General features: G+C 42.7%; 1 protein-coding gene across 2 annotated transcripts in view; it reads right to left on the bottom strand.

Annotated features, from left to right (window-relative positions):
• Positions 1-2,457: 2,457 nt before the first annotated feature.
• Positions 2,458-26,509, bottom strand: part of EPB41L5 (erythrocyte membrane protein band 4.1 like 5) — a 183,149-nt gene continuing 159,097 nt past the window's right edge. For both annotated transcript variants that reach the window (XM_058301152.2, XM_071216495.1), the window contains exons 21-25: positions 18,078-18,168; positions 16,886-16,960; positions 9,779-9,820; positions 9,293-9,423; positions 2,458-7,408 (exon numbers count right to left, since the gene is read on the bottom strand). In XM_058301152.2, the coding sequence (XP_058157135.1) occupies positions 7,342-7,408; positions 9,293-9,423; positions 9,779-9,820; positions 16,886-16,960; positions 18,078-18,168 (406 nt within the window). In that variant the 3' untranslated portion in view covers positions 2,458-7,341. The remainder of the gene's footprint in view (positions 7,409-9,292; positions 9,424-9,778; positions 9,821-16,885; positions 16,961-18,077; positions 18,169-26,509) is intronic.

The following is a 26,509-nucleotide window of genomic DNA, read 5'->3' as shown; positions in this document are numbered from 1 at the left end:
TGGTCGAGGGGTGTTGCTGCAGGAGGAGGACGTATCTAGAGGCAGGTCAGTGAGACTGAAGACGGTCAGATGAGGGAGGCGAGAGGCAGGTGCCAAGCCCCGTAACACAGCTGCCTGAGACCAGCCCACCGAGGCCCTGGCGGGGGTGGAGGGCGCGGCAGGACGCTTTAGGTTTGGTTCTGGGTGTGCTGAGCCTGCGCTGCTTCTGTGGAGCTGAAGCCCACGTGGAGCGAGGAGGGCGATGGGGAGCGGAAGGCCGGGCAGCAGGCGGCGTGCTGGACTGACCTGCGCACGCCCACTGGGATGGTGGTGTGGGCCTCTTGTGAGGAAGGGCTCTTCTGGGTGTGGCCCCACCGCTTCGGGTTGGGGTCACGGGGATCCTTTGCAGGCAGAGTGAAAGTCAGACGGGGGTGAAGCCCCGGGGAGCAGCCAGGAGCTAGTGGGCTTCCCAACCCAGGGATTCCTCGGGGGCCCAGGGACGCCCGTGGGAGTGGGCGCAGCACCGCCAGGTGTCCCTAATCCCAAACCAGATGCAGCGGCAGTGGTGGCTGTAAGCGCTGGGGGAGGCACCCCAGGAGCACCGCCTAGGAGCACTTCCCTGGAGTTCACCAGCTCAAGGGCACACGGGGCTCTTGGCCCAACAGGATGAGTTAGATTTGGGAGGATGTGGTCAACATAGCGAGATAATATCAAGGTATGATACTGCTGCGGCCCAGGCAGGAGGAAAGGAACCCTGAGGGTGTCAGAGGGGATGCGGCTTGACCACCGTGGATGTAATCAAAAGCTTCTCTGAAAGTGGAAAGGAGAAAGGGAGGGAGGCTATGGGCCCCCGAGCCGCGCTGTGGTCTTATTTGTCTTCAGTAAGGCTTTGCTTAGAGCCATGGAGATTGGAAACTCATAAGCGTCTTCTGTGGAAATTCTGGATCCAGGAAGGAAGGCATCAGGGGTGCGGCAGAAAAAGGGAGAGGACTGTGCTGCAGCTCTGACCTCGGGAGCCGGTAGAGGCCGTGCTGAGGGAGGCAGGGGAGAAGGCAAGCCGCGGGAGGCAGAAGAGCTGAAACCCTGCGGCCTAGGGCCAGTGCCCTCCCTCCCTTCTCTCTGTGCACTGAGGGGTTGGGATGGGGCCATCTTTAGAGTCTATGTCTGCCACGACATCCTGGTTTTCTGGCCTGAGTAAGCCCTCGCTCTCATCTCTGCGGTGTGCCCTCTGGATGTGGCAGCCACGGCACCAAGGAGAGAAGGGCACGCACAGCAGGCCACCTGGTGTGGGGAGAGGGGCACCTGCTGCCCCCTCGGCTCTCCTCTGGGATGGCGTCCTGGAACCTAAGCACTGGGACAGGGACAGGGCTAGGGACAGTGCTCCCTGAGCCACTACACTGCCACAAACCCACGGTGAGTCCCTGTTCTCGGACCAGGCGGTGCCCCTAACCCTCCTCTCCTGAATGCTGCAGCCCCATCTGCTTTGGCCCTCCTGGCTCTTCTTGGTGGCAGCGTGTTGGGTTCGTTTAGCCTCGCATCCATTCCCTTTCCTTCTGGGAAGGGCCTCTGTCCACCTCCGTGGCCACAGGCAGGCACAGGACTCGAGGCGGCCGTCAGAACGCTGTGCTCGGCTTTGGCAGTGAGGCTGAGGCCGGGCCACTGTGGCCAGCAGATGGCGCCCATGCCTCCTCCCCTTCCTTTCTGCCCATTCTCCAGCCTTCCTGTTGGGCCACAAAGCTCTGTACATCTACCAAGTGAGCTGATTTGTTATGACAGAGTGGCTCTGGTTGCTTATTGCCAAAACCTTCCTTGCAGGGCTTTCAGCAGACAGCCAAGCCCAGGTTCTGGTTCCTTCTCACAACCCTCCAGAGAGACAAAAAGGAAGCTCCTTGGCTCCCAAGGCCCAGCGCTGCCCCTCTTCCAGAGAGGAAAGAGGGCAGAGGGAGAGATGAAACTTCTCAAACCCCTCGGAAGCCTTGCCTGGCCTTGGGGTATATGGCTCTGTGAAAAATAGCACTCTTCTTCACAGGGCTGGCACAAGACAAACGTGCTGGAAAGGTGGGTACAAAAGGAAGGAGATGGCTGACAGTGCCACACTCCAGCAGGTGATGTAATATACATCTAACACGTCGTGCCCATCTTCGAGCACAGGAATCGAGGCACAGATTTTTAAAGAACTGATTCAAGGCCTCATGGGTATTAAGTAAGAGAGTCTAGATTTTACTCCCCAAAATTATTCTGTACCACACTGGAATGTCCACCGCACCTTCCAGCACAGGCTGGATATAGCAAATGAGGTTTTAAACTCTGAAAGTGCCTTCATGTCCACATTCCCACAGTACATGATGCAGTGGACGCTGACAGCTGTGGTGCAGCTCCTGCCTCCTCTTGGCTCTAGGTCAGGGACTCTGGCCTAACAATTGTGTTGGGAGAAGAAAAAGGACAGCATCAAGAAACTGAAAAGCTCTTGAAAACATCAGTGTTTCACAAAAGCTTTATTTGAAGTCACAGCTACAGTTCTCATTCCAGTGTACGAAAACTCACAGTTCAGTGCTGCTAATACAAGTCATAAAGAGTGCACTTGATATAAAAATAAATTACACTTTAAAAGCTAGAAGAGGTAAACAGAATCATTAGTAAGGTCCTCATAACCATCTACTACATCCAGATAGGAAGACAGAAAGAGAAGAGGTCTGTGCTATAAAGAAGCTCTCTGGTCAAGAGAAATCCTGAGAAGGGACTGAATTATTGTCTCAATGTGACAAAGTTCGGACTCTTGTTCCCTATCTTCAGAGCTGGTAAATAAAAAGAGTTTTAGCTCAGGGCAATTCTATAATCCAGAGTGGTTTCCTTATCTTGGGGGTTAATACATATGAAAAGTTTCCAACTCTCTTCTAATCATTTAAGGACCAGAGTTTAAATGTGTGAGAGAAAATACAGAAATATGTTTTCTCCAGCCTTCAAAAAAATTCAAGGTTTCTAAGGAACTGAAAGGCTAAAGGCAAGATTAATAAAAAATCAGTGACACTTGTGACTCAGAGCAGGGAGAGCGGGGACTAGAGTCTGAACAGCTGCCAGGGGTGGGAAGGATGCGGAGGTCCAGAAGCCCTGAGTGCCTCCAAGTGAGCCCGTCAGGGCGACTGCTGCTGCAGGCAGGCCTTCCCCGCCTCTGCGCAGCTCAAAATCAGCCAGCACCTGTCTCTGTAAATAAAGTTTTACTGGAACATAGCCATGCCCATTTGTTCACTACTGTCTACACTCTTTGTGCTACAGTGCCAGGGTTGAGTAAGGAAGTATTTACTATCTCTGGTTCTCAGAAAAAGTGCAATGACTTCTGGTCTAAAAGAATGTTGCTTTTCAAGCCCCTTCTAGAAAAAAATGAAAGACTTTCTCTGTGTATCTGAATGCCAGATAATTCTGCTCTAACAAGGTTTATGAAGTGACACTTGAGCTTTCGTTTTGGGACTTCTCTGAAAGAAGACAAAGACAAGTTTTAGTCATAACTGAGGAGCACAAGAAAATAAGTGTAGATAAAGGAACAACTCAGGGCTTTTATTCTTAAATGTCCACAGAACATCTGTGATTGTGCAAAAAGCTTTATAAAGGTAAAAACAAAGACAGCAAATATTTTTAAAAAGGACTTTTCTGTAAACCAACATAACAGTTGTAGGAAGGCAGCCAAGAGAATGTCTGAATTTATGAAGAGCAAAGGAAACAAGCACACAAGTAACCTAGTCACTGTGTGTCCATGTGTCTCCAGAAGGTGAGAATGAAGCATCAGTGAGCCCTTCCCTTGTACACCAAGGCAACACTACTGGCAGTCAATAAGAAATATAATCTCGTTTATTCCCTTACGAGTTCTGAGGAAGAGTCTAGGGCAGATAATGTAAACCTACAAATCTTATTTTAAATACTCATGCCAACTCCTGCTACCAGGGCCATGGGATGGACGGCTCTGGGCCATGTCTCCCTTCTACTCCCCCCGCAGCCAGCAAGCAGGCAGCCAGCACAGCAGCTTTCTGAGGTCTGAGAGCAGTGCACACAGCAAGACAGCAGGGAAAGTGGCAGCAACAAAGGGTCCTGGCAATTCTCAGAGACCAACTAGGCCATGGCAAGAGGACAAAAGAAGTCCACACCAAGTGCCTTCCTAAAATCTGCTAAGAGTCACAAGTTTGATCATGTTTGTTCCTAATGAGTTATCACAGTAAAATCTGGTACCAGAAAATCTGGAAAGAAAGTAACCACAGAGTGGTTGAGCCCTGTGGCTACAGCAGCCATCTGGTATTTTGTGCCCATCTGGGTCTATTATCTGGGCTATAAATCACCTCCAAGCTGCCATCCAATTGGGGACTGCTAACCACTTCCTAAGCTGGAGTGGAGTAAAGGGACCATTGTTCTTGTTCTCTTTTCACGCATGTTCTCACTACTCCACACTTAAGTAAATTAAACATTGCCGATTATTTCCTTTTAGCTGTATTGTACTATTACAGAGGGACCTCATCTAGATACAGAAAAACTTCCTCCCCATCTAGCACTCATTTTGAACAGCCAGTGGGCTGTTGACCTCCTCTGAGGATCAGAGCTTTACTTAGATTATCAGCTCATTCAGACGTGCAGGTGGTTTTTATCCGTTATAGTCAGAAACTAGGCCCTGAAGGGCGCCAGCCTGCCCTCTTGCCTGGTATCATCCCTAAGCTCTCTTTTGGACAGCGTCCTTTCCAGATCCACACATGCTTCTCTCTTCCCTCAAAGACAGACATTCCCCTTCCCCCTCTGACACACTCACAGAGCTCCTCAGCCTGCCCCCTCACACCGGGCACAAGACGAGCTGCAGCGGCGCTGGGGTGGGACCAGCAGCAGATACGGCAGGAAGTTTATTCTTGACCGGTATCTAATCTTGAAGTAGTCAGGGTTAATTCATCATTAAAGTACAAATTTCCATGTTTACCACTTCATGTCAGGACATGAAAACAAAAATTTCCTCTTGGCTTGAGAGTCAAATGAATTTTAAGAAAATCCCTTTCGATATTCTGACTGGCAAGAATGAAGGTACCTGAATACACAAAGGTTACAGAATATTTTCAGCTACTTAATTCCTAAATTTTAGAAAGTTTAAAAAAAAGGATGATGCTCCCTCCTAAACTGGATGGAAACTTTAGACATTTCAAGCGGGCAATGGCCATAACTGCTCCAGGGTTAGGTGTACAACTTGAGCCTCTCAGCACATGTCAGGCTGTCAGGAGCACACTGACAAATCCATGTCCAGTCCAACATGTCCTGGGTCAAAGCCCTGGCTCCTGGGGCCACTTACAGCTGTGAGAAAATTTGTTTAGCACTTAAGAACTGGCAAGGTCTCCACCAATGAAATCACAAGCCTAGTGTAATGACTAAGAGGTGCAGCCAGCAAGAAGTGCCAACTTTCTTTCCTCCAACGGAATTGTTCTGTGCAAAAGTGGTTTCCAATCTCTTCAGCTCCCTGGGAGACAGTGCAAGATTAAAATTCCTGAGCTTTCCAGTCAGACAATAGTGTTTGCCTGAGCACATGCTACAGGGAGCCTGGGATAGGCCAAACCACAGAGTTTTAAACATCATGAAACTGGGTGTATTTTACGCTGAGCAGCATAAATTAATGCTCAGTTATACATACAGGGCAGAAAACAAACCCAAAACAAATTCCAGGAGGCACCGCCTCACATCGGTCCCTGAAGCAAGGGTTAACGAGGACTTTGCCAACATGGTTCCAGGCCATCCCCACAGCAAGTGAAGGTGGCCTTACTCATCCTGGTGCTTTAAAGCTAGAAACTGTTAGCTCTGGGTGTTGAGATTACAGCTAGTAATTTTTATCCTTTTTTCCCTGTGTTTTCTGTATGAACATATATTTCTTTTACATCCTGAAGTGTGTTTTGGAAAAAGAAAATGAGAGCTCACAGTCTATACTATGGCAAGCTGACTTAGAACTCCAGTTTTCTTTAGCCAGGCAAAATATTATATACAAAAGTATATATACTTTTGTACAAAGAAATGATGAGGAAATTCTAGAGAATTCTTTTTAAAACTTGCACAAAAACCCTAATGTGAGCTATTTCAGTATGTTGTGTCCAGTTTCACACAAGGTAGCTTTTTAAGAAGCATGCCCCCCACCCCAATTCCTGTCCTGGTGGGGCTTTTTGTTGTTTGTTTTTAACAGAATTTGAAAACTCTGCACTTATTTAGCTTATACTGAAAGGAAATGGGGCCTACACCCAAACAGGAGTGACAGCTCGGAATCCGCCACGCCGCCCGTCACCCGAATCTATTTTCCCCCATGGCTCGGGAGGGAGGAGGGTGCTGGGAGGCGAAGCCTCAGGACTCTTGGCCCAGGGGCTCCTGAACAAAGCCCGCACCCCAACACACCCGCCAGGCTGAAAAGTCACAGAACACGTCTGTGGTGGATACAAGCGCCTCTAGTGGGGAAAGCAGAGCTGACAAACACAGAGGACAATTGATTTTTCTGTCGTTCTTCTCAAGGTTTATCTTACTTTGATGTAAACTTAAGAGGAATAAGCTAGAGTCAGTCCAGCAGAAGTTACAAGTACAGGAGGAAGCAATGTGGTCAAGCGGCCGAGCGCCTGCTTCCCACATGGAAGGTCCCAGGTTTAGTCCCCCAAACCTCCTAAAAACAAAAACAAAAATGAACAACAAACAAACAAAAAAACCAACTCAGGGGAGCTGATGTGAGCACCAGCTTCCCACATACGAAGTCCTAGGTTCAAACTCTGGCCCCCAGTACCATAAAAAAAAAATAAAAAATAAAAAAATAAGGGAGACATTTGAAAACCCTCTGTATTCTAAGTTCCTTTTACATATAGTCATAATTATAAAAGAATTGGTCCTGAACAATCTACTACATGGTGTCCTCACTAATTTCTTAAATTCCTGATTTCTAGGTAAAGCGTGGAAATGTGAAATTTCTCTACTAGGCATTCAGATCAAGGACATTCACCCAGACATTGAAGAGGAAAATAACATTCAAAAGGTGGCCTTGTGATGGAGTCACTGTGAAAAGTCACGACACTAGGGGGAGCCAAGCGCTCGCAGGAAGGAACGCCCTAGGTTCAGGAACTGGCAGCTTTAATACAATTACAGAAAACTGAAGACTAGACACCCTCATTTGGGCAGAAATCACTGTGATTAAATCCTTCCAGCTGAGTGGAAAGTGCAGCTATTTTTTCCATGGAACCGAAGTCCAATCTAGGAAGAGTCTTTTTACCTTCATGTAAAGGACAAGCTCCCAAATCTAACACCCTCCAGCTGAAACTGATTCCAGAAGGGACTGCGGACAAGCGCCAGATATTCCAGTTACAGAATGGGAAGGAACACTCATTAGAGTTCAGTTGTCAGCGAACACTGCTGTTTCAAGATGCCATCTTCAGCCAGAGTCCGAGCAGAGCTGGAAGGAGGAAGAACAGACTGTTTAAAAAGGGCACCTTGGGTGACAGCAGCACGTCTCCACTAGTGCCACAGGAAGCAGGCTGACACAGTAAATCGAGCAACAAAGAATTCCACAGAAGGGAATTTTCCAAATAATAAGATACCACACCACTTCCCTACTTCCTTGAATAAAATATGCTAAACATACACCTAACCATTTCTTTTTTTTTTTTTTTTTAAGATTTATTTATTTATTTAATCCACAACCCCCGGTTGTCTGTTCTCTGTGTCCATTTGCTGCGTCTTGTTTCTTTGTTCACTTCTGTTGTCGTCAGCGGCACGGGAAGTGTGGGCAGCGCCATTCCTGGGCAGGCTGCACTTTCTTTTGCGCTGGGCGGCTCTCCTTACGGGGTGCACTCCTTGCACGTGGGGCTCCCCTACGCAGGGGACACCCCTGCGTGGCACAGCACTCCTTGCGCGCATCAGCACTGCGCATGGGCCAGCTCCACACGGGTCAAGGAGGCCCGGGGTTTGAACCGCGGACCTCCCATGTGGTAGACGGACGCTCTAACCACTGGGCCAAGTCCGTTTCCCCTAACCATTTCTTAATGAGTCAGGGTTATAGTGATGAATATTAAAAATAGCACCATGTTGCTCAACATCATTAGCCATTAGGGAAATGCAAATCAAATCCACAATAAGGTATCACTTCACACCCACAAGAATGACTGTTATTTTTAAAATGTTTGAAAATAACAATTGCTGTAGGGGATGTGGAAAACAGGAAGCTTCATACATTGTTGGTGGGAATGTAGAATGGTACAGCCACTGTGAAAAACTTTGGCAGATACACAGATATGGTTCACTTGGGAGTGGTTGAGAAAGTAATGTTGTATATGTTTCTACAAATGTTTCCACAATTTAAAAAAAGAGCATTACGACCTGGTCCTCAGCTGCAATCTGTTTTTCACAGTGGCAATTATTAGGCATATAAATGTTTTGAAAAATAACCTATTAAGTTTGGTTAACTTACTACTACAATGTAAGCTCACCAAAGACAGATCACACATCTGTCTTGTTCACTGCTGTCTTCAGTGCCAGATACAATGTACCAGAGTGTGGTATACAATAGACATTCAATAAGTGTTTGCTGAATGAACAATTTTACTCTAAAGATTGTGGAGATGGAGTGATTTGAAAATGAAACTGCCATTTCTCTCAAGATGATCATCTCTAATATTTTTTCCTATTCCTCTCTAATTAAGAAAGCATCTACTCCAACTGACCCACATTCTCAACACCAGGAGGATGTGAGAAATAGCAGGCACAATCAGAGACTAGGTCCGAGTTGAGAGTGAATGCAATTATAACTCTCTTGCAAAACAGGTGCAGTTGTGGTCCTGGCAATCAAACGCTGCAGAACTCGATGCTCAACAAAGCAAGCTCTTTGAACCCAGTTTCTGCTTGTGGCCAGCTGTATGCCGAAGTAAGCTGGCAACAGGTTTCACTCAGTCAAGCTATCCCAGAGTGGAACCCTGGTGGTCTTCTACTTCACCTTCAGCTGCCTGAGTAGACGGACACCACCGCTGACTACCCTCCGTATGGTAGGCGTAATAACAACAGTGAAGCATGAAAGGAAAAGGTATATAAACTAACATGAAAATAAATACACATTTAAAAAGACAAGCCTGTTAATGTCTTTATCTAGTGAAGATGTCATCATAAAGGAACCAGACTGAGGTCTGCTTCGTAATATTGTCAAAAATTGCTAATGATAATAAACTGTATGAGACGATTTACTCAGATTCAATTAGGTTCAATTGAGCTTTTAATATAACTCACTTTATTATTTTTTCCTCATAATGGGTGCCTGAGAACCACAAATGAGAAAAAATTTCCTCACCTGGTCACAGCATCCACCAAGAAGGGAGCTGGGGGAGAAATGAGCGTGACGACCTCCTTGTTACTGCTGCCCTCCTTCCCAGCCAACAGCGATCCACTTCCTGCGAGTGCACTGGGAACCACTCCGCTCTGCTGTGGGAGAGACACAACGTGTATGAGCCCAGGGGTCAGCACCCACCTGGGGTGGGCACCTCAGAGCCAAACTCTCTTCACTGATGTTGATGGTCACAAGGAGAGCAATTTTGAGGACCACAGTGTTTTGATTTTTCTTTACCATCCTTCACTGCAGATTACTTTTGTTTCTGTCAGAATTCTTAAGCATTTATAGACAGAAAAGTTAAGCCACTAGTTTAAAGCCTTTACGTATGGTTACAAAGCTCTAATAACGACCCCCGTGATTTTAAGGAAAAGTAGAAGCCTGGAGATCTTTCAGACTTCACTCTGAAAGGGAAACCAAAAAAGAAAAAAAAAAGATATATGCACTTACTGGCACAATCCATCGGGGTGTGATCATGGATTTTGAAGCCACCTAAAATAAATTATAGATGCATACACTTTTAAGGAAGACTGACTTATTTTAATAATTATATTCATAATATTTTCTATTATGAAATCCATTGTAAGTGGGGCAGTTCTTAAGGGTATCAAATGGTACCCCTGGATGTGATACTGATTTTTTAAAGATTTATTTTTCATTTATTTCTCTCTCCTTCCCTGTTTTACCCCACCCCCCCGCCCCAGTTGTCTGCTTTCTGTGTCCATTCACTATGTGTTCTTCTGCGTCTGTTTGTATTCTCGTCAGCGGCAACTGGAATCTGTGTCTCTTTTTGTTGCGTCATCTTGTTGTGTCAGCTCTCTGTGTGCACGGCGCCATTCCTGGGCAGGCTGCACTTTTTTCACGCTGGGCAGCTCTCCTCATGGGCCACACTCCTCGTGCGTGGGGCTCCCCTATACGGGGGACACCCCTGTGTGGCAGGGCACTCCTTGCACGCATCAGCACTGCGCGTGGGCCAGCTCCACACGGGTCAAGAGGCCCTGGGTTTGAACCTTGGACCTCCCATGTGGTAGGTGGACACCCTATCCGTTGGGCCAAATCTGCTTCCCTGATACTGACTTCTGATCATTTTCTATGATATCTTTACTATACTTCATCTGCCTATCAAGCTGATAATTTTGAAAATCTTTTTAATCTAAAAACTATTCCAAGAATGCTACTAATACTTTCAGTTCATTTAATAGGGCCTCCCCTATAATATCCAGTTATTTTATTTTATTTTATGAAATTTCATCTCATAAGTAATCAGAGCCTTTTTGGTAGGATACTGAACATTGGGTTGTAATCCAAATGAACAGTACAAAGAAAGTACACAGAAAAAAATATTCATATACAAGTCATTCTCTAATCTACAATCATGCATGAGGAAAACAGCAAGAAAAACACTTATATTGTAAAAAGTATCCAGAGGGATTTACAGATTAAACACAATCCCTATCAAAACTCCCAGCAGTCTTTTTTGCAGAAATGGAAGAGCTGATCATCAAATTCTATAGAATTGCAAATGGCCCCCAACACCCAAAACAATCCTGAAAAAGAACAAAGTTGAAGGTCTCACACTTCCGGATTTTAAAGACTAATACAAAGCCACAATTATCAGCACTATGTGGTATTGGCATGAAGACCAATGGAATGGAATTGACAGTCCAGAGAATCCACACATCTATGGCCAAATGATTTTTCCACAAGCTTTGAATAATTAGCACAAACAGGCAGAAATATTTTTCTCAAAGCTCCAGAACACAGTTAAAGGACTATAGTAACAAAGTGAGTGTCGTCGAATCTAGAAAAAGGCTACTTAAAAGCAGCAGGATTTCATGGAGTCCTGGCTGAATCCTCCCATTCCTCACCAGCCTGCACTCTTATAATGGCTTCCTGTCCAGTTCCACAGGGAGAACAACCATCATGCATCTACTGGAAGCCGGTATGTCTGGTCCAGTCCGTCTAGTGGTAGCCTAAGGGACTTGCCATCCCAGAATTTGCCCTGTGTGCAGAAGGCGGCTCACAGAGCTCTGCTACACAAGGCTGCGCAGAAGCAGTCAGGTCGACTGACTAGGGCAAGGGATTGCTGGATGTAGGATATACAGTGTACTGCTCGGGACTGGGAGGAAGCTGTTTCCTAGGGTAGAGGGGACATTAGTATCTGTAAATGGGGGAATTCCTAGGACCACATGCAGTTGTTCAAGACAAGACGCATGCACAGAAAGGATCAGAAAGGGCCCTATTCTTTGGCCTGGGGCTATTCTCTAAATTCATTATACAGATAAGTTCTGAAGGAGAGCACTGCACAAGTTGATCAGCAAAAACTGGGAAAGGTGTTTTGTTTTGTTTTGTTTTGTTTTTGGTCAGCTCTGGCATTCAAGGAAAACTCTGTCATAACACTAACTGTGTACAAGCTTAAGGAACAGAAGGCCTCAAGAGTCTAAATTCCAGCAGTAATACATTAAAATATCAAAATGAGGTTTCAACAAAAGATTATAAAACATAAAAGAAACAGGCTGAGCGGATGTGGCTCAACCAATCGGGCTCCTGCCTACCTTTTAGGAGGTCCAGGGTTTGATACCCAGAGCCTCCTCGTGAAGGCAAGCTGGCCCACGTGGCAAACTGGCTCGCGTGGAGTGCTGTCCCATGCAGTAATGCTGCCCCGTGCAGCAAGATGACTCAACAAAAAAAGACACAGAGGAGAGATAATAAGAGACACAGCAGATCAGGAAGCTGAGATGGTGCAAGAGAATGATCACCTCTATCTCACTCTGGAAGGTCCCAGGATCAGTTCCCGGAGCAATCTAATGAGAATAAAAACAGACACAGAAGAACACACAGAGAATGGATACAGAGAGCAGACAATGGAGGGAGAGGTGAGAAATCAACCAACCAATCAATCAATCTTTTTAAAAAAGAAAAGAAACAGGAAGGGATAGCCCAGGCAAAGGAGAAGATTAAAGTATTAGAAACCATCAGTGAGGAGGACCAGACCTGGGACATACCAAAGACTTCAGAAATGGTCCCAAATATGCTCAAAGAACGAAAGGAACTGATGCAGCAAGATGATGCAACAAAAAGAGACACAGATTTCCGGTGCCACTGACAAGAATAGAAGTGGATGCAGAAGAACACATAGCAAATGGACACAGAGAACAGACAACTGGGGTGGGGAGGGGAGGGGAGGGGAGAGAAATAAATAAAAATAAACTTTAAAAAAAAAGAAGAACTAAAGGAAATCAGAAAATGACACAGATGAGCACAAAGGGAATATCTATATAGAAATGGAAATTATGAAATGTACCAAATAGCTGACGACTATAGTAAGAGAAAATAAATATTCCCTAGAGGGCTTCAACAGCAGATTGGAGCTAGTAAAACAATCAGTGAACTTGAAAATAAGAAAATTAAAGTCATCCAGCAGAAGGAAGAAAAAAAATGAAGAAAAGTAAGCAAAGTCTGAGGAACCTACTAAACACCATTAAGCATGCCAATATATGCAGTGTGGGAGTCCCAAAATAAGAGAGAAAGGGCAGAGAAAATATTCAAAGAAATAATGGGTGAAAATGAGCCAAATTTAACAAAAGACATGGATAAATGCATCTAAGAGCACAAAGAACTCCAAACAGGATAAACCCATGCCATGGCATATTATAATCATCCTGTTAAATGCCAAAGATAAAGATTTCTGAAAGCTGCAAAAGAGAAGCAATGTGTCACATACAAGAGAGCCTCAATAAGATTAAGTGCCAATTTAAATTCCTGAAAGCCAAAACTGACTACCAATAATTCTATATCTGACAAAAATGTCTTTCAAAAATGAAGAATAAATTAAGACATTCCTATATTAACAAAAGCTGGGAGAGTTCATCACAGCTGGACTGGCCCGACAGGAGGTGCTAAGAGAGTTGTGCAGGATGAAAGGAAAGAACCACCAGATAACAGACTGAAGCCACGTGAAGAAATAAAATCTCTAGTGAGGATAATAACATGGGTAAATACAAATACCAGCACTATTGTATTTTTGATTTGTTATTTCTTACAGGATCTAAAAGGCAAATGTATAAAATGTAATGATAAACCAGTGGTTTTGGACTAATAATGTATAAACATGTAATCTGACAAAAACTACAAAAAGTTGAGAGGTGCAGGAAAATAGTTTGGGTATACTATTCAAGTTAAGTTGGTATCAAAGCAATTGAGATTGTTATAGATTTAGGATGTTAATTTAAGCCTCATGGTAACTACAAAGAAAACACTGGAGAATATGCAAGCCCCTAGAGACAGAGATTAGAATACAGATTGCCAGTGGCAGGTGGTAGGGGGAATGAGAAAATAATGCATAATGTTTGGGGCGATGAAAAAGTTCTGGTAATGGAATGTGATGAAGGTAGGACAATACTGTGAATGTGATTCGTCCCACTGAAAGGTATGCTTGGGAGTGGTTGAGACGGGAAAGTTTATGCTGTTAATGTGTTCCCACGATAAAAAAGAAAAAAGAGCATCTAAAGAGAAAATGACAAAGGCAATACATGATGCTGGATGGGATCTAACAAGGGAGGATAAAAGGCTCAGAGGGACATGGGGCATATGAAATAACTGGAATACAGACTGTAGGCTTTATATCAATGTTAAATTTCTTGAACTATTAACTGCTCTTGCGGTGGATACATAAGTGAATGCCCTTTTTCTTAGGAAACGTACCTGGCAGTATTAAGTGTCAAAGGAGCACAATGTGTACAACCCACATTCAAGCATTTGGAAAAATGGGCTGATGGATCAGAGAGCTAGATGGATAGACTGAATGATATAGCAAATGTAGCAAAATGTTAAAACTGGTGGATCTGGATATCTGGGAAGGTAGGGATATGTTGGAGTTCTCTTAATGGGGTTTGTATTATTTTTGTAACTGTCCTGTAAGTTTGAAAGTACTTCAAGATAAAATGAGAGAGAGAAAGAATATATGTATATCTCTGTGACCTCAGGGGATGAGGTGGGAGATGAGGAAGGATTTTCTCAAACCCCAAACCACAAAGAACTCATAAAGAAAAACTAAAGGATATGTGACATCAGAATTAAAGGATTTTACTAGTCTATATTCACAATGATGGATATAGTTTGCTTCAAATGCCTTGCTACCTACCACAAATGATTCTGTAATAAATTTCTTCATGTGTTAATATAAAGATTAGGAGAAAATACTTTTAACATCCAGACTATAGGAGAGAATCCCAAAATTAATAACAAAAGACAAGAAACCCAATAAAAAAGTGGGCAAAAGATATGAGTAAGCAACTTGAAGAGGAAACCTAAAACAGCATAAAATTACTGGAGGTGATATTCAATGCAACTCATAAGAAATCAAGGAAATGTTTATTAAAAGAATGAGACATACACATGAAGTTAGAATACAGAAAACCAAAATGAAGCATGAGGAAGACTGTGAGTGAAAAGGAAACACATGCACTGCTGATGGGACTAAAAACTGCTGAAGTTATTTCTGGGGCATGATCTGGAAGCACCAAGTGTAATTAAGATTTCTTATAACCATTTAATGCTGCAAGCCAACTTGTGGATATACATGCAAAACTCTCCCACAGTTCTTTGAAGAGATATGAATGAAAATGTTTATTAATATAAGAAAGGTGACTGGAAGCACATACAGTGGTGCCACAGGGGAAAAGGGAAATGGAAGTGGAAAATGGAGGAGAGAACAAAATAAAACAGAAGCAGCAAAGGAGAAGTCTTGCATGGCCCTAAGAAAGCAGGGCTGTGTACCATGGGCTAAGGAGTGTGTTTAACTTAATTTGGATACCTGACATTAAAAAAAAAAGGATGCTATCCTACTGGTCTTAGTGATATCTTCTTGCCACATATTTTCCGTAGTAAGTTCAGAACCAATTTCCAAACTGGTGGGAACTTTGCTCTGTTCTGGAAATGGATACTCCTGCTCTAATTTTTAGGTTCTGCCTTGGTTCCCTCTCTGGGAATTACATAATTTACTATTACATAATGGGGAAAAATCCCATTAATAATAGCACAGGAAGCAGATGTAGCTCAAGTGGTTGAGCACCCGCTTCCCATGTACAAGGTCCTGGGTTCAATCTTTAGTACCTCTAAAAAAAAGGCACAAAAAGCACGAAGTAACTGGAAATAATAAAAAAAAATTAGGAAGTACAGAATTTATAAGGGGATGTGGGGTAGGGTGGGAATCTGTAACTACACAACTTAAATAAGAGATTAAGAAAGGCTTGAGGGAAGCAAACTTGGCCCAATGGCTAGGGCGTCCGCCTACCACATGGGAGGTCTGCGGTTCAAACCCCGGGCCTCCCTGACCCATGTGGAGCTGGCTCATGTGCAGTGCTGATGAGCGCAAGGAGTGCCCTGCCACGCAGGGATGTCCCCTGCGTAGGGGAGCCTCACGCGTAAGGAGTGCGCCCCGTAAGCAGAGCCGCCCAGCACAAAAGAAAGTGCAGCCTGCCCAGGAATGGTGCTGCACATATCTGGAGAGCTGACACAACAAGATGACCAAGATGATGCAACAAAAAGAAACACAGATTCCCGGTGCCTCTGATAAGGATAGAAGTGGTCACAGAAGAACACAGCGAATGGATACAGATAGCAGACAACTGGGGGGGGGGGGGTGGGAATGGAAGAGAAATAAATAAATAAAGCTAAAAAGAAAAAGAAAGAAAGAAAGGATTGAATGAGAGAAACTGTATTCTTGGCTAAAAAGACAAGTTATCATAAATACAACAATTCTTCCCCTTAATGAAATTAAAGATTTAATGCAATTCTAAATAAAAATCCAAAACGTCTAACACGCCTTCTAGGTGATGCTGATACACACCCATGTTTGAGAACTAATGAGCTAATAAGCAACTGTCCAGCAGCCCGCAGAGCACCATCTGTACTTCTGAGCCTTCAGAATGGCATCTACTTCCTACATTAATTCCTGTCGCATCCCTGACAAGGCCTAAATTAATTATCTGTATCTCTTTCACTCCAATGAGTTGTCTCTTATTTGTATTATAGTCACACTACTTAAAACAGTATCTTCCATAATATAATGATTGCTATGTTCAATGCCAATGATTCTTATGCTTCTACCTTTCTGCAAAATTTTTAAATTTAAATTTAATTTAAATTTGATTTTAACTTAACATTTAAAAATTCTGTAGAATTCAAAAAGCTGCATGTCCTAATTTTTTTTTTATTTTTTAAAGATTTATTTATTTATTCATTCCTCTCCCCTTTTTTCCCCATGTATGTCCTTATGATCTCAACTCTTTACAAGCTGGTTTATCCCCGTTTCCTCCCATGTTATTTAATATGGTGTTGAATTACAAAAAGGTTCATAGTAATATAGTAACACACAAATTCAAAACAGTAGAATTTAAGTACAGAAAGTCAATGCTATGTGGTTACTGAAATCTAAACTTTTCTGAAATGAAAAGTTTTACTAAGTTGTTAAAAAGAAGTTTTATAAAGTTTGAAAAATACTGGATTTTTCAAAACAGAAATCCCTTCCAACTTGCTGTTTTAAAGCATATTTACCTGAGGTGTGACTGGTTGGTCAATTAGATTCTCAGTTAAAGATAAAAGCAAGGCATCTAATTCATCTGTAGCATCCTATGGAAAAACAAAGTATCTACAGTTGTTAAATCATCAGATTATTTTCCCATATCCTCTCTAGTTATAATTCTGACCCAGGCCTCACTGGTGTTAATCCATTAACCAAACAGGGTCATTCAGGAATCATGACTGCTAACAATTCAGCTTTTGCATGGAGGGGAACCTAGACCACATGCAGGACTTGAAAAAGTTGTACCCTACTATGAATTTTCATACAGCTCTTCCACTTACGATAAGATAAAACCTGGGCATCGTTAAGACTGTTTTACCTCTTAGCTTCTAGACTAGACTACAGAGGTAAACAGAGCAGTACAACAGACTGAAGAGATGTCTGAATTCCATCTTTTATCAAGATGTAAATGCTTCTATATCTAGATGCATGGATGCTTCACTATTTGCAATAAAAGTACAATATGAACCTTCCCTTTATAAACCTAAACACTTTCTAATTAGTATTTGAAGCACTTCATGGAGGACATAGTTCTGTACTGTAGTGTTCTGTGTGTGTGTGTGTGAGACACTGTGGGGGTAGGGAGAATTTAAAAACAACAAAGATAAAATTCCAAACAGGAATCTAGAATGTAGTACATAACGTAAAAGGCCCTTGATGCATACATTTCCATTTCTATCTGCCTTCATGCTTTGGTGAACATTCTAATCAAGGTTCAACATTCAACTTAATTATAATCACATATATGGAAAAATACTGTTCTCTCTTTCCTCATCTCTTCCTTGTCCCACCACACCTTTCTCATTCTGTATCTCTGCTGTAGTAATGACCACAACGTATTTAAACTCTCTCTCCCATTAGACTATAAACAGTTTGAAAGCAGAGGCCATGTTTTATTCCTTTATGAATCTTCAAAGCGTAGCATACTATCCGGTCCATAATCTTTGCATCCAAGACCACACGAACAAACACACATAAAAATGGGAGAAGCCCTGAGAAACTCTTGTGAGGGATGTGGCAATAGGACTTACCTAAAGCGCTAAGGTGCAATGCTTTTCTCAGAGTCCAGGAGTGAATCAGAAATCACCAGATGCTGCTGGTTATACTAAAGGATTGAACTCAATATCATCTTGGAGAAATCTTAAGAAGTAAAAGTATTCTTACCTTTAGAACAGAACCATTTTCGGCAGGTGTGGTATGGACTAGAGCAAGAGAATCTTCAGGGAGGAACACATTAACCTCATTTAGCACAACACTGGAAAGAAAAAGAAAAATTCACATTATGAGGGACCTGGAAAAGAAGGAAGTCCATGCAGGGGAGGAAGAAGTCACAATTAGCGAGGAGCATGACAGCAGTCAGAGTTGCACTCATACCTGTGAAATCCTTCTCCATCCACCACACAACAGGTTGTTTTTTTTAAAACAAATCAATTTTAGTGATACATATTCATAAAGCATACAACTCATCCAAAGCATACAATCAATGGTATTTGGTAGAAACGACAGGTTTTATATCAAGGTCAGACTCACAAGGATGGAGCAAGATGGTGGGATACCTGCCTTTCCTCCTAAAATCTTACTGAAATGATAGACAATCCTTATCTTTAACAAAAGAATAAATCTGTAAGAATGAAAAACCAATAGTGTCAGTGCTAGATCAAGAACTTTGAGATAATCCTGAAAGACACAGAGTAGAAAAGTAGAAGACGATTTCAAGATTATGGGAAGGTTAAATGTTGCAGTCTCCCCCAATAGCATCAAATTCAGAGAAATTATATAAAATATGTACACAGACAAATACAAAATAAATTATAAAATAATTTAATATACTTTAATATAGTTTATATAATAATATATAATAGATTTTTTTAAAAAGCTGTTATCAAATACGTGAATGGGAAATTGCAAAGGATGAGAAACTATACAGAAAACCTGATATATGGAAGAACAGTCAGGAAACCATCAGGAGAAGCCACAGTCCAGAAGGACATGTGCTGGAGAATTCTGCTGCCTAAGGTGGAAGCAACACATCTAGGTGCTCCAGACATTACAACAGCATGAACCAGGTGAGAGGATGCCAGAGCATTTCTCACCTGTAGGCATGGGAGCAGTGAAAAGGGTATCTACCACAGGGAAGAATGAGAATAGAAGCAGTCTTAACATGGGAAGAAAAGGAAAAATTCACAGCCAAAAGACCATCCACCAAAGTATCACATTTAACAGGAATGTGAAAATGTACAACTAACAGCAGCTGTTCTTGCTCATTCTACAAGAAGACTGTGAAAAACAAGAGGTATAAACCCTAGGTTGGAAATGTCAGATATAATTAGTGAAATGGAAGCTACAAATATTGTATACACAACACTGCACAGAGGCAAAAAGATTTTAAAAAATAAGAAAGAACAGGAGACAGAAAAGTGATTAAGACTGTCCAACTAATGTCTAAGACTTGGATAGTGGATATTCCAAAAGATAATGGCTTGTAGTTTTCCAGAACTGAGAAGACATGGGACTTCAGGCTGAAAGACCATCTTGAATAATAATAAAAATAATAAAAATAAGAAGAATACCAGTCCTTCCAAAGTCATCCAAACGTAGATGAAGAAGAGAACGCTCCTTAACTCATTCTATGAGGCAGCAATACCCAGATACCAAAGCCAGACAAAGAAATCACAAGAACAGAACACTACAAACCAATACCCCTTATGAAAGATGCGAAAGTTCTCAACAAAATACCAGCGAAGTGAATCCAGCGGCATGTTAAAAGGATTATATACCATGACCAACTGGGATTTATCCCAGGAATATAAAGGCGTTCAACTTAAAGAAACCAATCAACGTAATACATGTCATTAATAAAGGAAAAACATTATGCTAAGTGAAATAAGCAAATCATAAAAGACTACATGTTATAATTCAATTTATAAGAAATGTCCAGGGGAAGTGGACTTGGCTCAATGGTGAGAGCATCTGCCTACCACATGGGAGGTGCACTGTTCAAACCCAGGGCCTCCTTGACCCGTGTGGAGCTGGCCCACATGCAGTGCTGATGCACGCAAGGAGTGCCATGCCACGCAGGGGTGTCCCCGCATAGAGAAGCCCCACGCGCAAGGAGTGTGCCCCATAAGGAGAGCCGCCCAGCACGAAACAAAGTTCAGCCTGCCCAGGAGTGGTGCTGCATGCATGGAGAGCTGACGCAGCAAGACGATGCAACAAAAAGAGACACAGATTCCCGGTGCCACTGACAAGAATAGAAGTGGACACAGAAGAAAACACAGCGAATGGACACAGAGAACAGACAACTGGGTCAGGGGGGAAGGAGAGAGAAATAAATAAATATAAATCTTTAAAAAAATAGGAAAGAAGATATGTCCAGAATAGGCAAATTTATAGAGAAATCAAGTAGATTAGTGGATGCTTGAGTCTGGGGAACAGAGTGGGATAGGAGGATGTGGTGGTTTGAGGCTGTATGTACCCCAAAAAACATGTTTTTAAATTTAATCCATTCCTGTGAGTGTGAACTCATCCTAAGTAGGACCTTTTGATGAAGCGCTTTCAGTTTAAGTTATGGCCCACCTCAATCAGGATAGGTCTTAATCCTACTACTGGAGTCCTGTAAAAGTGAAATGAAATAGAGACAGAGAAAGAAAGCCACAGAAAGCAAGAAGCCACGAGAATGGAACCTGGAGGAAAAGGAAGATACCAAGAGATGCTGCCATGTGCTTTGCTATGTGTCTAAGGAGCCAAGGACTGCCTGCAGCCAGCCCTGGAAATCTTCGGAGAGAAAGCATTGCCTTGGTGATACCTTGATTTGGACTTTTCTTTTAACCTCAAAACCATAAGCTAATAAATTTGCATTGTTTAAGTCAATCCATTTCATGGTATTTGCTTAAGCTTTGTAGGAAACTAAAACAGAGGGTGACAGTTAAATGGTGCAGGGTTTCTTTCTGAGGTCATGGAACTATGCTGGAATTAGATAGTGGTGATGGTTGCACAGTTTTGAGAACACACTAAAAATCACTGAACTGTATACAAAAGTCTGGTGGAACACTTGCAGCATCCAGGGAAGAGCTGGGTAAATTTCAGTAAATATCAATGAGTTTCACCTGAAGGGGGGCTATCACTCCCCATCACCAACCGTGGCAGGGAGCTATGGATACCACAGCCCCTGTTCCTGGTGTAGTTACAGGTGCAGGGTGGGCAGTAAGGATCTAGTCCTCTTAAAAGCGAGGATGTGTGGTCTGACTGCTGATCTCTGTTTTGAATGCTGGTTGTTTTGTTTTTTTTTCAATTTTTATTATAGCCACAACACAAAATTTCCCACTTAAACCATTTTTAAATGTACATTAAGTGGTATTAATTACATGTGCGTTGTTGTGCCACCATCACCATTCATTACCACTTTTGAAACAGCCCGTCCTGGTTTAGCAATCACTCAGATTACGCACAGTATGTTATGTAAGAGTTCCAGAACAGGACTGCCCTGAATAAACACTATGAACAGTGGGGCAAAGCTCCTTTCCTATTCTGGTGGGGTAGGGAGTTGCCCATGCTTCTAAAAACAGCCTGGTAGCTTGGCCTCTTGTTTGTGGGACTGACTGCTGCTTTGAGCCCTGCTTTTCAGTACAGCTTTTTATCACTGCCAGCATGGGAGGGCTTCCACTCCACAGGCAGAAAGGGCAGAAAGAAACAGTTCTTCTTTTTTTCTTTCCTTTCTCTGTTTGGGGGCAAAATTAGTGTGGAAAAGTCACAAGCTGATGGCTCTGGTTCTCAATAAGGAAAAACCCAGTAATATCAGAGTGAGAGAATTAGATTTCCAGAGTTACAACAACATAATACTCAGAATGCCCAGATATCAACAAAAAACTACCAAACACACAGAGAAACAGGAAAGCATGACCTATTCTCAGAAAAACAAGAAAGCATCTCTGAGGAGGCTCAGACATTGGAAACATTAGTGAAAGATGTTAAATCGACTGTTTTAAATATATTTGAGTGAAGAAAACCACAGACAAAGAAGTATAGGAAATTAGGAAAATGTTACCTGAACAAAAATAAAGGGATAGAAATTATAAAAAAGGAACCAACAAATTCTGCAGCTGACAAGTATAAGAATTGAAATAAAAACTCACTAGAGGGATTTAATGGCAGATCTAAGCAGGCAGAAGAAAGGATTAGCAAATCTGAAGACAAGAACTGGAAATTATCCAGTGTGAGCAGGAGAAAGAAAAAAGAATGAAGACAAATGGACAACATGAGGGACCTGTGGGACACCATCAAGTGCACCAACATATGTATCACAGGAGTCCCAGGAGGACAAGAGCAAGATAAAGAGGCAGAAAAACTATTTGAAGACATAATGACTAAAGACTTTCCAAATCTAGGTGAAAGACATGAACATACACATCCAAGATGCTCAACAAACTTCAAGTGGGATAAACTCAAAGAGATCCACATCAGGACACATTATAGTGACATTGTCAAAATCCAGACAGAGAATTTTAAAAGCAGTAAAAGACAGAAGCAACTTGTCACATATAAGGGCTCATTAGTAAGATTAACAGCTTATTTCTTAACAGAAGCCATGGAGGCCAGAAGATAGCTGGGTGACATATGTAAAGCCCTTAGAGAGGGGAAGTGGATGTGGCTCAAGGGATGAGGCTTCCATCTACCTATGGGAGGATCCGGGTTCAATCCCCAAGGTCTCCTGGTAAAGGTGTGCCCGCACGGAGAGCCAGTGCCCACGCAGAGGGCCATGCCTGTGTGGCGAGCCACACAGCGAGACGCCGCCGCCATAAAAGAGAGACAGAGGGGAGAGCCCAAGTGAGGCACACCAGAAACCAGGAACTGAGGTGGTGCAAATGACAGGGAACTTCTCTCCACATTGGAGGTCTCCAGGATTGAATCCCAGTGAATCCTAGAGGAGAAAAATGAGAAGACAAAAAAAGAGGGAGAGACAGAAATAGACACAGAAGATCACACAGTGAATGGACACAGACAGCAAAAACAGCAGGGTGGGGGGAGAGGGGAAACTTAGAGAAGTGAACTGACAACCAGAAATTCTTTGGTTGGCAAACAAGCCTTCAAGAATGAAAGAGAAAGCGGCGGACTTCGCCCAGTGGTTAGGGTGTCCATCTACCACATGGGAGGTCCACGGTTCAAACCCTGGGCCTCCTTGACCCGTGTGCAGCTGGCCCATGCGCAGTGCTGATGTACGCAAGGTGTGCCCTGCCACGCAGGGGTGTCCCCCACATAGGGGAGCCCCACGTGCAAGGAGTGCGCCCCGTAAGGAGAGCCACCCAGTGTGAAAGAAAGTGCAGCCTGCCCAGGAATGGTGTCGCACACACAGAGAGCTGACACAAGATGACACAACAAAAAGAAACACAGATTCCCGGGCCGCTGACAACAACAGAAATGGACAAAGAAGACGCAGCAAACAGACACAGAACAGACAACTGCGGCAGGGTGGGGAGGGGAGGGAAATAAATAAATAAATCTTTAAAAAAAGAGAAAAGAATTCAGTTAAAAAAAAAAAAGAATGAAAGAGAGGGAAGCGGATGTGGCTCAAGTGATTGGACTCCCCAGGTTTGATCCCTGGGGCCTCCTGGTTAAAGGCACGCCTGCGGCAAGCCAGTGCCCACATGGCGAGCGACACAGCGAGATGATGATGCAACAAAAGAGAGACATGGGAGAGTCAAGGCAAGACGCAACAGAAAAATAAACAGGAACTGAGATGGCGCAAACGACAGGGAACCTCTCTCCCACATTGGGGGGTCCCCAGGATTGAATTCTGGTGAAGCCTAGAGGAGAAAACGAGAAGAGAAGACAAAAAGAAAGAGACAAACAAGATCACACAATAAATGGACACAGCAAAAAAACAAAAAACCAAAAAAACAGGTGGGGGTAGGAAAAAAAGAATGAAAGAGAAATTAAGACATTTACAAATAAACAAAAGCTGAAGGAATTCACTACTAGAAGACCTGCCCTACAAAAATTGCTGAACAGAGTTCTTCAGGCTGAAATAAAAGGATACTAGACTGTAAAATGAACCCATAAAAAGAAATAAAGAATACTAGGTAAAGGTAATTATGTAGCTAAATATAAAATCTTATATTATTATACTTTGGTTTGTAAGTGATTCTTCCCTATATGATCTAAAAGGGAAATGTAAAAACATAATTAAAACCTATGTTAATGGGCATACAATGTAGAACTGAGACAATAATTTTATAAAGTGGGAGGGACTGGGATATACAGGAGTAGGACATTTATATACAAATGAAATTAAGCTGGTATTACACAAATTAGGTTCTTATTAGTTTAAAATGTTAATAGTAATCACAAGTGTAACCACTAAAAAAAAAAGACTAAAAACTACAGAGGAAAGGAGAGAAGGGATTCAAAAGGGCATACTACAAAAAATCAGCTAGATACAGAAAAAAATGCAGTAATAGATTTATCCCAGGAATTGAGGAACAACGACAAAAAGATAAACAGAAAAGAAAGAGCTAAAAGGCAGGAGTAAATCATAAATGGACACGTATGGAACACTTTATGCAAAAGTAACAGAAAACACATTCTTCTCCAGTGCACATGGATCCTTCCCCAGGGTAGACCATACATTTGGCCACAAATCAAATCTTAGTAACTTTTAAAATGTTGAAATCATATGATGTATCTTCTCTGACCATATGGAATGATGCTAGAAATCAGTAAACAAGGAAAATTAGAAAATTTACATTATGTGGAAATTAAACAAAGTATTCCTAAACAACCAATGGGTCAATGAAGAAATCACAAGGGGAATTAGAAAATACTTAGAGATGAATGGAAATGGAAAAACAATGTACCAAAACTTGTGAGATGCAGTGAAGGTAGTGCTCAAAGGGAAATTTACAGTAGTAAATGTTCACATTAAGAAACAAGAAAGGGGAAGCGGACTTGGCTCAACGGATAGTGTTCACCTAACACATGGGAGGTCCAGGGTTCAAACCCAGGACCTCCTGACCCATGTGATGAGCCGGCCCATGCGCAGTGCTGATGAGCACAAGGAGTGCTGTGCCATGCAGAGGTATCCCCTGCGTAGGAGAACCCCAAACACAAGGAGTGCACCCTGTAAGGAGAACCGCCCAGTGCAAAAAAAAGTGCAGGCTGCTCAGGAGAGGCACCACACACATGGAGAACTGACGCAGCAAGATGATGCAACAAAAGGAGACACAGATTCCTGGTGCTGTTGACAAGAATAGAAGCGGACACAGAAGAACACACAGCAAATGGACACAGAAAGCAGACAACTGGTGGGGGCGGTGGGGAGGGGAGAGAAATGACTAAAAAATAAATCTTAAAAAAAAAAAAAAGAAAAAAGAAAGATCAAGAATCAATAACCTAAAGCCATACCTAGAGAACTAGAAAAAGAAGAGCAAAATAAATCCAATGCAAGCAGAAAGAAGTAAATAGTAAAGAGTAGAGCAGAAATAGACATTAAAAAAAAAATAAAAAGGAGAATCAATAAAACCAAAAGTTGGTTCTTTGAAAAGATCACTAAAATTGACAAATCTTTAGCCAGACTGACAAAGAAGAAAGGAGAGTATGCAAATAGCGAAAATCAGGAATGAAAGTGGGACATTACTACCGACCTTACAATAAAAAAGCTTATAAGAGGATACTATGAGCAATTGTGGCCGACAAATTAGATAAACTAGATGAAATGAACAAGTTCCTATAAACATACAAATTACCTAAACTAACTCAAGAATAAACTGGGGGGAGCAGACGTAGCAAAAGTGGTTGAGCACCTGCTTCCGATGTACCAGGTCCCAGGTTCGATCTCTGGTACCTCCTAAAAACAAAACAAACAAACGAAAAAAACTCTCATTTGGGAGCATATGTAGCTCAGTGGTTGAATGCCTGCTTTCCATGTACGAGGTCCTGGGTTCAATTTCTGGTATAAAATGAAATAAAATAAAATAAAATAAAATAAAATAAATAAATAGGAAATACCAACACACCAATATCACGTAAAAATATTGAATCAATAATCAAAAACCTCCCAACAAAGAAAAGCCCAGGACCAATGGGCTTCACTAGTGAATTTTACCAAAGATTTAAAGAAGAATTAACACCAACCCTTCTCAAACTCTTCCATAAAAGAGAAGGAACACTTCCTAACTCATATAGTGAGGCCAAACATTACCCCAATATCAAACTAGATATAGCACAAGAAAAGAAAATTATACACTGATATCCCTTAGCATATAGATGTGAAAATCCTCAGTGAAATATAGGCAAACTGAATCCAACAGATTAAAAGGATTATTATTGGGAAGCGGGTGTGGCTCAAGTGATAAGCCCTCCGCCTACCATAGGGGAGACCGAGAATCAATCACAGGGGCCTCCGGGTGAAAAGAGAAAGCGTGCCTGCATGGCGAGCCAAGTGCCCGTATGGCGAGCTGAGTGCCCACGTCAGTGCCCGAGTGGTGAGCCAGTGTCCACATGGTGAGCCAGAGCCCGCGAGGCAAGCCGAGTGCCTGTGCAAGTGCCCACATGGTGAGCCAAGTGCCCACGCAAGTGCCCATGTGGTGAGCCAGTGCCCTCAT

The sequence above is a fragment of the Dasypus novemcinctus genome, chromosome 7 (assembly GCF_030445035.2).
Source record: "Dasypus novemcinctus isolate mDasNov1 chromosome 7, mDasNov1.1.hap2, whole genome shotgun sequence".
Taxonomy (NCBI): domain Eukaryota; kingdom Metazoa; phylum Chordata; class Mammalia; order Cingulata; family Dasypodidae; genus Dasypus; species Dasypus novemcinctus.
This window is presented reverse-complemented; position numbering and strand designations above follow the sequence as displayed.